General features: G+C 47.5%; 1 protein-coding gene across 4 annotated transcripts in view; it reads left to right on the top strand.

Annotated features, from left to right (window-relative positions):
* PRIM2 (DNA primase subunit 2) overlaps positions 1 to 14,856 on the top strand; it is a 1,404,979-nt gene that overhangs the window by 886,115 nt on the left and 504,008 nt on the right. For all 4 annotated transcript variants that reach the window (XM_069606178.1, XM_069606180.1, XM_069606181.1 and 1 more), the window contains 2 exons: positions 935 to 1,007; positions 1,386 to 1,571. In XM_069606178.1, the coding sequence (XP_069462279.1) occupies positions 935 to 1,007; positions 1,386 to 1,571 (259 nt within the window). The remainder of the gene's footprint in view (positions 1 to 934; positions 1,008 to 1,385; positions 1,572 to 14,856) is intronic.

Genomic DNA, 14,856 nt, shown 5'->3' on the forward strand with positions numbered 1-14,856 from the left:
TTTATGTTATTTTGATATATTTACTTATACAGAGCCATAGATGAATTCCTCTGCATTTAATAAATAAGCAATACATATTCTATAACTGAATGTTGCATCTTGCAACCTGCTCAAAGACAGTAATAGTTAATTTTGACTTGCACTGCAAACTGAGGATCCAGACTGCAGCCAAACTGCACACACATTTTGCAGGCCTTCAAAATAAATGTCATGAACATTCCATTGATAAGTGGGAGCCCTCTTCTGGTGGTCCAAATTTAGCTGATCTTTGAATCCCAGAATCTTTACTTGATTGTTACCTGAATTCACCTTTTCCATGTTCTGTTGCACCTGTAAGGATTTCTGCATCATATAGTCACAGCTGTGGGAGGGTCGTTGTTGCCTCACAAATAGCATCTAACACGAGTTGGAGAAGCATGCCAAAATGAGGTTGGGAACCCTTGAGAGATGGGATAACCATGGCCTCTGGATCTTGAATGTCAATATTGTAGCGGTCTCTTCCCTGCTGTCAGAGCAGCTCCCTGTGCTAATGGTATGTAAGACGGATAAGCACAACATGATTAAAGCAGAAATATGCCCTATGTTCATAGCTCGCATCGAAGGAGAGTGTCTGCTTTGCATCTGATGGATTTCTCAATGCTATGATCTGATATTATCGAGAATCATGGATGCATTGTTCCTCCGAGAATACATCCTCCGCCTCTCATAAATGTTGCCTACAAATGGGTGTTGGAGAAAGGAGAAGAGTTTACCAGCAGCACCACATTTGTGTCCTGAAACCTGTACAATCGATGTAGCTACCATTCAAACCGCAGAAGGATATACTGCTCATTTGGACGTTTTCTAAAGACATTGCCCTTTCTGTACCACACATTTTTTGTTTAAGCCTTTTTATAGCGTGATCAGATATACATTAATTTATTTTATTTTCCAGCCATTCATATATCGGCAAAGATTATACTGCACAGAAGAATGTAGGAACAATTTCCTTAGAACAACTTGATTCTGTAAGTAATACACCATTTAATACTTCTTTTCATGTGGGTTCATTGGAGAGTTGAAAAGGGCGTACCTTGTTATAAACTTCACCCTTATTGAAGTGTTCATTTTATTTGTTGTTGGTGCTTCTTTGCATGTGACCGTTTGGCTGGCATGTATTGTTAGAATATGTAACCTAAAAGATACATGGTCACAATTCATGGCAGCATCTAATTTTGTGAATGACAATATTTTTTCTTTTCTCTAGAAGAAACAGCAATACATCTAAGTCAATGCTTTCCCTCCAGTGCAAATTTTAAGTACTTGTGCACTCCATCCCTTTCCCTGCACTCGAGTGAAAGTGGAAGGGCAATTCTTGGAGTCCTAAAGGTTTTGTTTTCTTGCAGCTCTCCTCAACATCGTTTCCTCTCTGTATGCGTCAGTTGCACAAAGCCTTGCGCGACACCCATCATCTACGCCATGGAGGCCGCATGCAGTATGGGCTGTTCCTTAAGGGCATTGGCCTAACCTTGGATCAGGCCCTGCAGTTCTGGAAGCTAGAATTCATGAAAGGGAAGGTGGATGCTGAGAAGGTAAGCAAGTGGTGGACTAGCCTTTACCATCTGGTCACTGTTAAATGCCTTTTGTTTAGATTTCTGTGAAAACTCGTGTGCAACACCCAGTCTTTATTTTATACTTCTCGGCATGTTTAGTAGAATGTCGCCAGTGATTTGGCTGAAAAGACTAGAGGCTTCATCACGAGTTGGGCGGTGACGCCGGCGGTATTACCGCCGGTGCAGTTAGCCCTACCGCCAAACCCCCCCCCCCCCGGCGCTATTAGCGCCGGATCACAGGTTTGGATGAATGGTTAGTGCCCATTCCCCATTGGGCCCAATGGGGAAAATTCGCGATATTACCGCCGGCGGATTGCCCGCAGGCAGTAATAGCGCCGAAAATCTGCAATTTTGCTGCGGATTTCCCCCCAGCTCTGAGCCAAGGCCATGATCTGGTGGACCCTTAAATGCGGCGGTAATGGCGCTACTGCCGTATTTAAGGGTTACCGTCGGACTCGTGATGAGGCCCTAGATCTCTATGAACTACTTGGTTTCCTTTTAGGATCAAGGTGGAGACTCATTGGCCGAGAAGTGTTGGTGATATTTTACTATTACTGCCAAGCCTGTACTCGATAACCCGATTTATTTGCAGAGACATTCATGACTGCCAACTACGAACATGTTAGATGGAGGAAATCAGATTTTAATTACACATAATGCTTAATTGCCAGCGGTCTGTTTTACGCCTTCTGCCCCAAACGGTTAGAATTTCAATATACATGGCAAAGGGTGCAAGCCTATGACTGACAATTGATGAGGAGAGATAACTGCATTAAATAAGAGTAAGTAGAGATGCTGTTGAAGCATACTGATATAGTCTTTCTAATGGGTACATTCACCTCCATAATGTCCTCATGTTTCAAATGTCTTTGAGGCAGAGACTGGTCTGGAAACCTTTCTTGCAGCCACTAGGTGATGCCAGACATCTCTAGATTGACTCCCATCACATTGTTAGTTAGGCCTTTTGTCCCGGATACCGAGCCACAAGTGTCTTCTGACCCGCTTCTTGTTTTCCACACTACAGGCGCTGAGTTTTGGAACATCAGCTTGTTTTTTTAAACAAGAAAAAGAAGTAACACAGCCACTCTAGAAGTGGGTGGTCTTCTTGCCGTATTCCCTAGACATCTTGTCAGATCGTAAAGCTGGTTGCTATGGCGACGTTGGTGTTTACCCAATGCATCGTTCCATCACGCTGTTACTTCAGTGGTCCAGCTTATTTCCAAAATGGCACCCGCAACCACTCGCGCCTCCTACAATACGGGGAGAGGAACGCCAAAACCGTGTTTCTCGACTCCAGTGTGTACCAACGCTAGTTCCCCTTTCTCCTTCCTTCCTTCTTTCGTTCCTCTAGTTCTTTAAAATAAAACTTGATTTATCATAGTAGCAGACACGTTACCTTAAACACACATTTTATGGACTAGTAGATTACAACATTCCATCTTCTAGACATTGGTTTACTGTTGCACTTTCGAAAGTCAAATAACATAGTATTGGTTATTGTACATTGTCACATATTTTACTGTTCCTCGTTTGTTTTCAATAGGTAATCTCGAAATGGACCCCAAATATACTTTAATCTACATCTGGGTACAATAATTGCAATATAGCCTTCCTGCCTCTCGTTCGGATAAGTTAATTCCCTGAGCTATTCAGCTACACTGGGGGTCGTTCTGGATTTCCAATATTTCAGAATACATTTTTTGGCGATCAAACAGCACAAATTAAATTGTCTGCAGATCTTTACTGTAACCTTCCCAATATCCCCCAGCAAGTATTTAGGGGCCGAGAGTAAAGGGTGTATTTCAGTGATGTTGGACAGTATATCTGCCACCTCTGGCCAGAATGTTATCCGCGGGCAGTTCCAATACATATGGAGGGAATCTACAGCAGCTGTACCACATTTCGTAGACGCATCGCTGACGTCTGGTGTAAATTTTAAAAATATGTGCAGGTGTGTAATGTAATTGGTTAAGTATTTTAAATTGTATTAGTCTGAAGCTTTGTTTAAGGGAGACCTCTTTTGTCAGGCAACACCAGTATAACCATTGCTCATCTTTTGTTATACCCAGATCCTTCTCCCAGTTCCCTTTGGCTCCATTAATAGACATTTGATTGGCCTGACATGCTTTATATAGTCTAGACACAAGTCTCCTAGGGTCTCCGCTGCGTGCTATCATTTTTACAGGCTCACAAATATTCGTTTTCTGGGGGAAGCCAGCTTGGTCACAAATTCCTCCAGCGTGACAGTCCAGTCAGGGAACAGGTTGTGTAAAGTCCTCTCTTCTCCCACATATTTTTGATGTCCTTGTCGTATGTCAGGGGGAGCCCTGGTCAGTTCCATAGAGGAGCAGATTCACAGTACGGTGCTTCTACACCTAGTCTCTTAAACCGTCTTGACCAGGCATTTACTGTGGCGCAAACAGGGTCAAACGAGCATGAATCCTTGTGTTGGTCAGCTAAAATAATCAACTTTAAATTTGTAGGCGAAACACTATGACTCCAAGGCCTGGTGTATTGGGTTATCATTGGTGGAGTACCAATGGCCTGTGTATTGTGCTTGCGAGACAATATAATAGAGCTCAAAGTCGGGCTGGGCTAGGCCACATTGTTTGAACGGTTCGGACATTCCCTCCCGTTTCAATCGTGGGACATTCGTTCACCATGTATATTTAATTTCCAGCAAGCAAAATTTATCGAAAAATGCTTATCCCGGCCACACTGGGACATTGCAGAAATAAGTCATTTGGGAACCCACCATTTTAAGTAATGAGAGCCTGCCATATAATGACATTAGAAGCTTTGCCCATAGTTGTAATTTGGTTGCCAATGTATCTAAATACATTTTGTGATTGTCGGCAAGCCATGTGAACGAAATATCGATATGCCCAAGTATTTGAATTTATTTGGGACCCATCTGAATCCCATCAAGTCTGTCAGGATATGTGTGGTATTGGTCAATGGAAATAGTTCAAATTTTGCTTCATTAATTCGATATCCGGTATGTGTTGTGAATCTACAGACTTCCTCCATCACTGGAGCTATATTCTGCCCTGGTTTGCGGATATATAGCGTATCATCAGCATATAGGGATATAATAGGCTGAGTGAATGGGGGTGTCCTGCATAAAAGCAGGGCTTTTGAGACTGGAACTTCAGAGTCGCCACAGGACCTGAAAATCCGACGAGGGAGAAGCTGAGCCGACCTGCTATGACGACACCACCGGTGGAGCCCTGCTGAACCGAGACTCCACTTCCCAACGACAGAGGAGATCTCCCTGCTAGAGAGTCTTCTTCCCCTGACTGGTGGGCACAACCAGTTTACCTTCTTTGCTCGCATCCCAGGACGTCTTGTGGTCGAATTGCCCGTGCCAAGCACCCCGGCAACCGGATAGCCACTTACCACTGGACCGCGAATAAAAGGACCGCTCCTTTTAATTGAGAACTCCGCGGCTGGTTTCTTCCCTGGCAGTGCAACGGACTCCTGCTTTCCTCCCCGACGAGATCCTCTCTTCCCCCGGACGAAGCACCGACTTGCACCTGCTGCCAGGAACAACTGCCCCCGCTGGAGCGTTCTCACCATTTTAAGGTACCGTGTCCGCCAGGCCTCCCTTTCTAAAGAATGCTACAAGGTAACAATAATCCCTTAACCTTCTGGACTGGGCTGGCCGCCTTGACCATCTAACTGGTCCCTTTCTGTTGATCACACTCCTTCTGAAACTATTGCGAGACTTTTGGGCACTTTTAACTGTGTGACCTTGAACACCTTCCGACCGGAGCCTCTTAAAGTGGGTCCGGCCTTGTTAACTTTGACTTTACGGTTTTAACCTGCCTTCTCCTACTGTGTTCTCCCGAAAGGGTTGGGATCTGTTTCTCTTTGCTCTACCTTTCTCTCCCTTTTTAACCGATTGATTAGAGTGCCATCTTCGTTAAGCGCTCACCGCTGTCTGAAAATAAGTGTTGCCTTACTTAAGACTTGTCTAATAATCGTTGAAGGGAGTGTATATCTTTTAGTGACCGTGTTTCTGAACTGCTTAACATTAGTGCCAGTGTGTTTTAACTAGATGTGTTTTTAAATAAATAATTATATCTCTTTTACACCAAACTCTGGTCAGTGTTTGCTTGTTCTACTGTGTTCTTTTGACCTATTGTGAATACTCTGTATACTGCCTAACTCTTCTTGAGAGAAGTCTGACTGCTCAGCCACAGCTACCAGGTAAATCTGGGTGGTGCAGACTACCAATTGGGTTTACTGCCAACCACCTGTAGTCTTAAATCTTTTGCAGTGGTCCCAGAGGGAACTGCACAGGTTTCTGCCTAACACATCCGGGTTACGGTCTCCTGATACATCCACCAACTCCATTTGCAACATAATTTGCCTTAACATGCGACCCGTATTAGTCAGGTCGCGCTGGGTATCTCAATCGGTCCAGAAAACAATCAAGGATTGTATTAAAGTCTCCTACCCAGATAATCGGGGAGTGGTGTCCCCCAAGTAGAATCTCCATTATCTGCCCACCCCGGAGATCCTCTTCCCCCCCCCCCCCCCCCATAAAATATCATCTCTCCCCTGAGTCTATACATCGCCTATCCTTCTGGAAGCACAATGAACTATGTATCAGGGTCATCACCCACCTGGCCTTTGTTGAATAGTCAGTATATCCTTGTTTTCCCTAGCCGGATGCAAATCCCTTATTGAGTGCCCCTTGGGCGTGTTTCCTGTAGCATCGCTATCTTGGAGCCATGGCGGTTTATGCATGCAAATACTTTCCTCGCCTTTATAGGGTTATTCAGTCCACGGACATTCCATGTTAGGAAGGGAATCTTGTCACCCATAATATCCAATTTGTTTTACATAATGAACACGTCTCAAATGTATATATTGCAAGGATACTATTCTCGTGTTGATCAGGCAAAATGTCTGCACTTTTTCAACATACAATAGCACAACTTCATACCCTTTCAACTCCCTGAACTTTTGATAACCATATCCATCATTGACCCCAACTTGACGGATGATACCCCCCTCATCATCACCCCCAACTTGACGATGTAAGCAAGAAATAACTGGAAGCTTCCTGGGGTGCACTGAGAACAGTTGTTGCGATCATAGAACAGGTTGCCTCGAGAGCAACCAGTCCGGATAGGAACAGTGTTGCACACCAATGCATATGCATGTGATAGGTGAGCTCAAGCCAATGTCGGCGTAGGTCAGTCGCCGACTTCGACGTCCACCTCATTGTTGTGTGGTTGAGGGCTGCGGTTCCGACTGCGGTCTCGCCGCAGGAGAGGAATTGATGCTTCCACATATGCGGTGGCCTTAGATGGGTTCTCAAAAAAGTGTGCACGACCTCCATGTTGGATCCTTAGCTTGGCCAGGAACATTAGGGCATATGGGACATGTCTTATTCATAGTAGCTTCTTGACTGGGTCATATGATTTCCACGGAGCCTGCACATTCGCTGCGAAGTCCGGATAAATATGAATATTGTGAGCCTCATAGCAGAGCGAGCCTTGCTCCCTTCACATATGCAAAATGAAATCTCTGTTCCAGTAACTAAGCAGTCTCGCTATAATGGTGCGTGGGGGAGCTCCTGGTTTAGGGACAGGTGCCACTATGTGATGGGCCCATTCCGCCAAAAACTGTCGGGAAACTTTGTGGGGTCAAACAGCGTTTATATCAAGTCCTCGATAAAGGTTTCCATAGGACCTTTGCATGCCGCCTCTGGTATTCAGTTTATACAAACATTATTTTGGCTAGAGTCCGCATAGTATGAAATTGTGCACAGGCCAGCCAGTCTGCATCCGGGTAGCGCCTCGGCACTAGGTAGGTTTTATCCAGCGATCAGCCCTCCTGGGTAAGTTCTAGTCAATTGATGCCAGAATGTGTACCCCAGTAGTCCGAAGTGTAGTGGTCTCTGGGGGTGTCCTGAGGTAGTGGCGGCAAAGAAAAACAAGTCTGCATTTTCTGATATCTTCAGAGGTCAACGCTGCAACCCACAACGTGCCCCAGTGCAGGCAGCCCCTCGCGTGAATCTGCTGAACTCCAGGCAGTGTGTGTTTATATGTGCTCATGCTTCAGGCTTCCAGATCCGGCTATCAGGCTACCTGGGGTATCGCGGGCATCAGATATAATCAAAGTACCGGGCAGCTGTGTTCAGCGATCTGCTTTCCTGGAGTAGTTGATCCAGTCAGTAGATGTAAGCATGTATACCCCAGTGGGGCTAAGGGCAGCAGTGTCCACGGGAGTTTTGAGGCAGTGGCAGTAAAAATGAAAACCAGTACATGCTCTCTGATGCCCGCAGAAGTCACCACAGTATTTCACAACGCGTTCCAGTGCGAGGCCACACCTCACGTGAATCAGGCGAGTTTCAAACAGTGTATTGTATGTGCATACACTGCGGGCGTCCGATCCGGTTATGAGGCCATAGCGGTTGTCGGGTATAATCTGAAGGTTTTTCTGGGGTGCCTCATATTATGCAGAGCCGACCTTGTCTAGTTAGCAATGCGTTTTCTCAGGTCGCGTAGCTCAGGATGCTGACTTGCCTGGAAGTGCTAGTCGGCCACTGCGCCTCCCCTCTCCGCCACGTTCTCCTGCGGTGTTCAACACAGCCCTCACAGTGCAGTTTTGCCAAATCTTTGAACTGCAGGTTCCTTGGTCCGTCCACTGCACAATGGGATCATCGGGAGCTGATTGGGTGGTGTAAAACAGGATTAATGGCAAAACAGGATCTCGTGGGACCGGAGCCTTCAACTCAAGCCGACATCTTCTTAGCTGCACAGCAGCGCCCCGCTTGTTCCTCTAATTCTTGATTCTTTCTGTTCCTATTGCCTTGGTCCTTGTACTGTTCCACTCCCCTTCTACTGTGTTGCTCGATACAGCTTCAATTGTGCTCTTTACCATTACAGCGCCACTCTTGATTTCTTCCATCCTTGCCTGGAGTTTACATATTGGCCGTGTCTCCTGGATCTGGTTACCGGATTCCTTCTTCAACTGTTGCTGTCACTTCTGGGATCTGCACACTCCATCTGCTGAGGGTTTTTCCAGCGAGTTACCTTCCTGCTGCATTTCAGGCATGAGGCGCTGCATTCATATTCTACTGAACAGCTTCTCAGGACGTCAAACAGGCGGTAAGATCTCACACCTCTTCACTGAAGTAGCACCTCCGGTCCAGGTCCTGGGGTAAAGTTCTGAGAGGCCCGTTTTCACTACTCTGGCTTCCTCCCCTGAGGAATGGGAGGCTTTGCTAAGCAGCATTGCTCAGTGTTCCAGCAGGTACCTGCTCCTGTGATGTTACCATCATGAGCTGGCTGCTCGCTCTGGAACCGACCTAAGCAAATGCCACGTTCCCCACTGCATGGCCAGGGGCTTAGTTCTGACAGAGCCAGCATCATCACTGTCCATTAACACCTCCTTGCCACCTACCTATTTTTCTCTGCCCTACCAGTATTACCTGTGGGAAGTAGGGATGAATGCCTGTCGATTGAACACCACCCTGGGCTCAGAAATGTGAGCAACAGTTGTCATCCTTGGGTCCTGATTTTGCAAAACGGCCTGAATCAGTAGCTTGGGTGGTGGTGTCTCTTGGCATGCTACCCCTACTGAAGATGGCAAGCTCCTAATGCTTTTAAGGTCATCTTGTTGCCTTTTAGTGAGGCACTGGCAGAGCCAGTAATTTCCATTCAGCAGAAACTTTGTTGCCTTCAGTGCCAAAGGACACTGTGCAGATACAAGTCTGACTTCTTCGGGCGTTATCTTTCTGTCCTCTCACAACTGACCAACCGATAATCTGGTGGTGCAAGTAGTAGCAGCTGCCACAATCTTCCCTATGTTATACCTGACAATCCTAATAAATGTGATGAATGGGGCGAGGGTGTGGGGGCTAATGTGACCTTTACCCCTACATACTGTACTCCCACTTTGTGTGTGAGGACCAGTGATGTGCAGCAGCACTTACTTTCCAATATGCAGGCTCCATGCCATCAAATGTACTCATAAGTCCCCTCCCTTACCCCCATCCTTTAACGCGTCCCTCAACATGGGGATGATACCGGAAACCTTTGGCAGCAAAACAAATTGAGCTTCCCCTTTAAATTTAGTCCAGCGTGCGGGAGCGTGGCAACGCCCCTTCCCCCCGAAGCCCCGTCCTCAGCGCCTCACCTCTTTCCCTGTTTCCGCACAGACTGTTTCTGACCTGGCAGATAGGCGCAGAGACTTTTTAACTTTCCACTTGCTCCCTGTTGTTTTGTTTTTCAATTATCTTCACCTCCCTTTGGTGCCTCGTCTCCCCTGGCGCATGTCGGCTGCAGAAGGATTTCCGAGATGTGCGTCCTGTGATAGCTTGTTCCCAGCCTTGGACCCCCATGCACTCTGTCTTGAGTGCATGGGGCCCGACCACACCTGGTACATGTGTGTGGTTTACAGCGCCCTTGGTCACGGGGCATTGAAGAATCGGTTGTTGCGTTGGAGGGAGATCTTTCACACTTCTCCTCCAGCGCACCTGGGGGAGAAGTGTGAAAGATCTCCTTCCCATACTTAATTATGCAAATTGACAAGGGGGGGGCTCCCAGGACCCCCTTGTCAATTTGCATAATTAAGTAACTTTGGGTCTCACCCTAAGTTACTAGGGGAATCCAGACGTGGGCCCCTTGCTCACTATTCTTAGAGAGGCACAGCTCCTCCCTACTGATGAGGTCCAACCAGACCGAAACACGTGTCTGGGGATGCTGTTGGTACTCTTGTTCAGAGGAGAATTGCCTAGCATTTCGGTGCTGGACTGCCCCAGGGCAGGACAAAGACTGATATGTTTGGGATATTTCTTCTCTGTGAAAGTGAGCTAAAGACTCTGGGTAAGTCCCTCGTAACCAGGACTAATGTCTGGCAGAGGGACTCCCAGGACGCCCCTTGTCAATTTCCTCTGAGACACACTGCAACCCATTACTCGGGACATCCATAAGGACCTTGGGACTTAAGCAGCACCATGACTGGATTAAAACCTGGGGAGATCACGGAAGGGCCACCTGGACCCTGTCCTGGCACCGTTGGCACCAGGCTCATAGTGAAGGATTCCAATAAAAACTCAAGAGCCTGTTAAACAAAACCAATACAAGCTGCCAACAGGCACGAACATCTTTAACAGCTGCCTCAGGAATGGGCGTGGCAAGCATGGGTGTGGTAGACAGAATGTGCTCCAAGATCTTGGGTGTGGCAGAGCCTGGCTATATAAACCCCACCCAGGCTTTGCCAGTCACTTTGCGTTAAACTGCCCATGGCAGCAGAATGCTCTCCGCTGAAATCCGATCCACGAAAAGAATTCCAACAATAAACGAGCACGTGAAGACACCCGCTTACCTGAACACTCACCCTGTGATCCTCGACACCTGTAGCAAACCCGCGTCACTCACCATCTCACAATACAGCTGATTCAGCCTCCGGCATTGTCTCCGACCTTCCACGCCTTCGATATTCTGCACTGCCGTCGCGCCTACGGGAGAAAGGGAGAAAGAAAAGCAAACAAGGTTAGTCCAGTGAAAAAGAACTTGCGAGCAATGCTCTCTAACGCGACCACAGCATACATACCTCTCTCAACAACAGCTGAGATCAGCGTCCGACACCCCAGGCAATAGTTTTCATCTGCGCTCTTGCTGTTCACACTTCATCTGACATCCGGAGTCCATTGGGAGGGAATGGACATCAGTGTTGTACATAAGGTACATCTGAGAGGGCTAGGGAACGAACAGTGATCCTAATTGCACTCAAACTGTACCCTTCTACACAAGAACTTTAGGAAAACAGACTTATTACCAAAGTGCACGAAAGCAACACCAAGCACTTATTGGGCAAAAGAACATTAGGAAACAGCATTACCAAGTGCACAGAAGCACTACAAAGCGCTGCCGCAGCAGGACTGGACAGCTGCTCAAAATACCGGATCAGTGGAGAAACTCGATCCAAAAGAACATTACAACCCTGCCAAGACATGCAGGAAGGAGAGCACATCATTAAAATCTCTAAGGTGACCAGCCACATCATTGGGTAACAAGAAAACCATATCCGGGGACGTAAGGTAAGGGTCCACTGGTGAAGACACCAGCCCCCTCATATTTCTTCTATTTTTCATCAGGAGCTGACTCCAGGCCAGTCCAAGAAACACAAGTGCACAGGAGCAGACCAGTCCAGGAGGCACAACCACGCAGGAGCAGACCAACTGACCACGCTCGTGCTCGACGCCCCGCAGAGAAGAGGTGAGCGTAACAAGGGCTCCTCAAAGATATTGTGAAGGAAATGATCCCGGAGGTGGTGCCACCCCGGCCTCCACCACTGGGCCCCTCCGCCTGTTCCTCCAGCGCTGCCGGTTCCAGTGCCTTTCCCTCCCTCGGTCCAGGCCTTTGCCAGTTATCCAGACCCCGCTGCCTCTTGTATCACCAATGTTTCCCCCTCAACAACTGTTGGACATGTCTTTGGTTCCGGACCAAATGGGGACCCCACGGCACCTGTGTCCCAGGGTCTGAACTCCCCTCAGTCTGCGAAAAGGGTGGGTGGGACAATGACGGCAATAATGATGCCCAGGACGATGAACCCTCAGCATCTGTTAAGGCCTTTCACAATCGCCTTGAGGGCCTTGCAGAGTTCTTGAGGGTCCATCTACCGGAGGAAGCCCCCCAGGAGTTGGGAGTACTAGCGGAGGTTTTGGGCAAACGTGTACCATGTGCGATTCTGGCATTCCGCTTCAGAAAGATGTCCTGCAGGTGGCGAGAAAGGTCTGGGAGAAGCCTACGGCCAATGCCCATATGAACAAGAAGTTGGACAGCAGGTTTAGGCCTACTGACGGGAAGCTGGTCCTCCAGGCCTCCCACTCATAGCCTCACTCTTCAGTGGTGGCCGCCGCCTCTCTCTATTCTAAACCATGGTCTTTGTCGTCTTTCTCCTTGCGATACTTCTCCAGTTATTTGTCCAAAGAGGACAAGGTCCTCGAGTCTTTGGGAAAATGATGCTACTCCATTTCAGGGCTGCATTTGTGGCATGCAATAGCTACGGCTAACCATAATCTGTGACAGGAGCTCGGGGTGTTTCTGCCTGACCTCCCTCTGAAGAGGCACACCTCCTTCAAGGCTGGTCTGGTTGATGCCTGAGTTGTTGCGCATGACCTCATGGAGTCTTTGGTCTCCTACATCAACACAGCCGTTTGCGGGCTGTGCCTGGGGATTGAGATGAGAAGGACGGCGTGGATGCATGCCACAAAGTTTTCATTTGACGTACAAGAGCGGATCTTAGATCTGCCCTTTGAGGACGTGGACCGCTTTCATCCGTCCACCAATGACAAACTTACAAAGAAGACGACCTCCATGCAAACCGCCAAGTCCTTGGCCATCCTGACAAGACAGGGCAGTAGTTCTTCCCTCAGTCTCCGGGCAGTGCTGACTTCAAACCCTGCACATTCACTGCATTCAAGGGGTTTCAGGACTGTGGTACACAGATGCCTAATAGGTCACCCAGCAACAACAGGAGGAAGCAGCAGGGCACCCCACACATTTTTATCTGCTCCCCTTCCTCTGCCCCCGCCTCAGATGCCAAGAAGCAGTGATCTTATGGTCTGGGAACACAGCTCTTCAGTGGGAGTCTGGCTGGCTCGCTTCCAGGAAAGCTGGAAGCGTTATTTCATGAGTCATTGGATCCTTTCTGTGGTCTCCACAGGCTTCAGTCTTCCTCTTTCCTTTCCTCTATCTTGCTCTCCTCTCATATGTCAGATAGGGTCCCCGGCCCTATTAGTGGAGATCCTTTCTCTTCTGGAGATGCAGGCGGTGGAACCGGTTCCTCTGTCGGACAAGGGGCTACGGCTTCTTCTCGAGGATCTTTCCGGTACCTAAGAACAACCAGGCTGGCCTGAGGGTAGTCCTGGCCCTGTCACTGCTTAATCTGTCTTTACCGCTCAAATGCTTCAAGATGATAACTTAAGAGGGTTCACATCTTTCTATACCTCGATGACTGCCTATTTTATGACAATCTGTGACCTCCAGGATGTCAAGTTCTCCCCTCCATTGCTTGATGCTCTCTCAATATCGGAAGGAGGTCTTCCCAAAGTCCTCTAAATAGCAGTTCTAGATATATACATATGCATGATTTTTTCCTGTCCATGGAGTGTAACACGCATTCTAACACTGAAGCGTAATTTCAACCAAATGTCGAAATGCCAGGTGGAATGCTCTTGAGGATATTGTGCTTCCAGGCCGCCTACATTTTTATGGTGCCTCTGGCCATACTGTGATTGCGCTCCCTGAGTAGTCACTGGTTCCAAGCTATGGGGACATGAAGAGTAACATTTCTTCATGTCCTGTTCCAAGAATCAGTGTCTGTATTGTAGAAAAAAGAAAACGGTCCATAGATCTACCAAGTACGTCACAGTTTGGGCAAGAGGCACAATTGCCTTGATTGGTCCGTGCAGAGCTGCCTAATATTCTCTTGTGAGAGAGGCTTCCTCACCAGTCTGTGCACAGAAGGAATGCACTTAGCTGAGTACTGAGAGAGTGCAGTTTCCTGCGTGGAACTACTGGACTTATGGAAAACGTTGCTGTGGGCATATTTTGAACAGCGCACCAACCCTCATTCCAAAAGCAGGCTTACGAATACAAACGGGATCTTTGCATGTGTCTTCAGCAGCGGAGGAAACCTGAGGAGAGATACCAAATTACAGTCTAGGGAATACCAGAGGCAGCATTGACGGACGGTAAGACTTGTTGCTTGCTGATTCACATGCCTGATATTAAAGGCTTAGTACACAACCAGGATGAAGTATGAATATGTCTCCTAAGGGAGAAACTGAGATAATGACAACAGGGGTGGAAATAGAGCACAACGGAAACCAATAAGATGTGTGTCTGTTCTGTCCAACAACAAACCCTCAGGATTTGCGCAGCAACAAATATAGACACAATAGGCGGTGGGCTAAATCGTTTGCAATCATTGGCGCTAGCTTCTACAATGTCCAATCCATTTGGACATGTCGTCGGATTTGCCTTTGTATTTGTTCCAGGTAGAGACGATAAACGTCTCATTATTGGATAGACCTCTAGCTGAAATTGAAGAATCCTTCCTAAATTTTGTCTAAAAGTGTGGGGAAAGGATATGGGTAGTCATGATGCGAGGTCACTTTCCAACACTGCAATTATTTATTTTTCAAGCAACTATTGATGGAACTGTCGTTGGATCGCGTTTCAGTCGCAACAAATGATTTGTAGAGCTCACCTCTTAGAGCTTTCATTGACCATGC

Source organism: Ambystoma mexicanum, chromosome 4p (assembly GCF_040938575.1).
Source record: "Ambystoma mexicanum isolate Mex_15411 chromosome 4p, UKY_AmexF1_1, whole genome shotgun sequence".
In the NCBI taxonomy this organism is placed as follows: Eukaryota; Metazoa; Chordata; class Amphibia; order Caudata; family Ambystomatidae; genus Ambystoma; species Ambystoma mexicanum.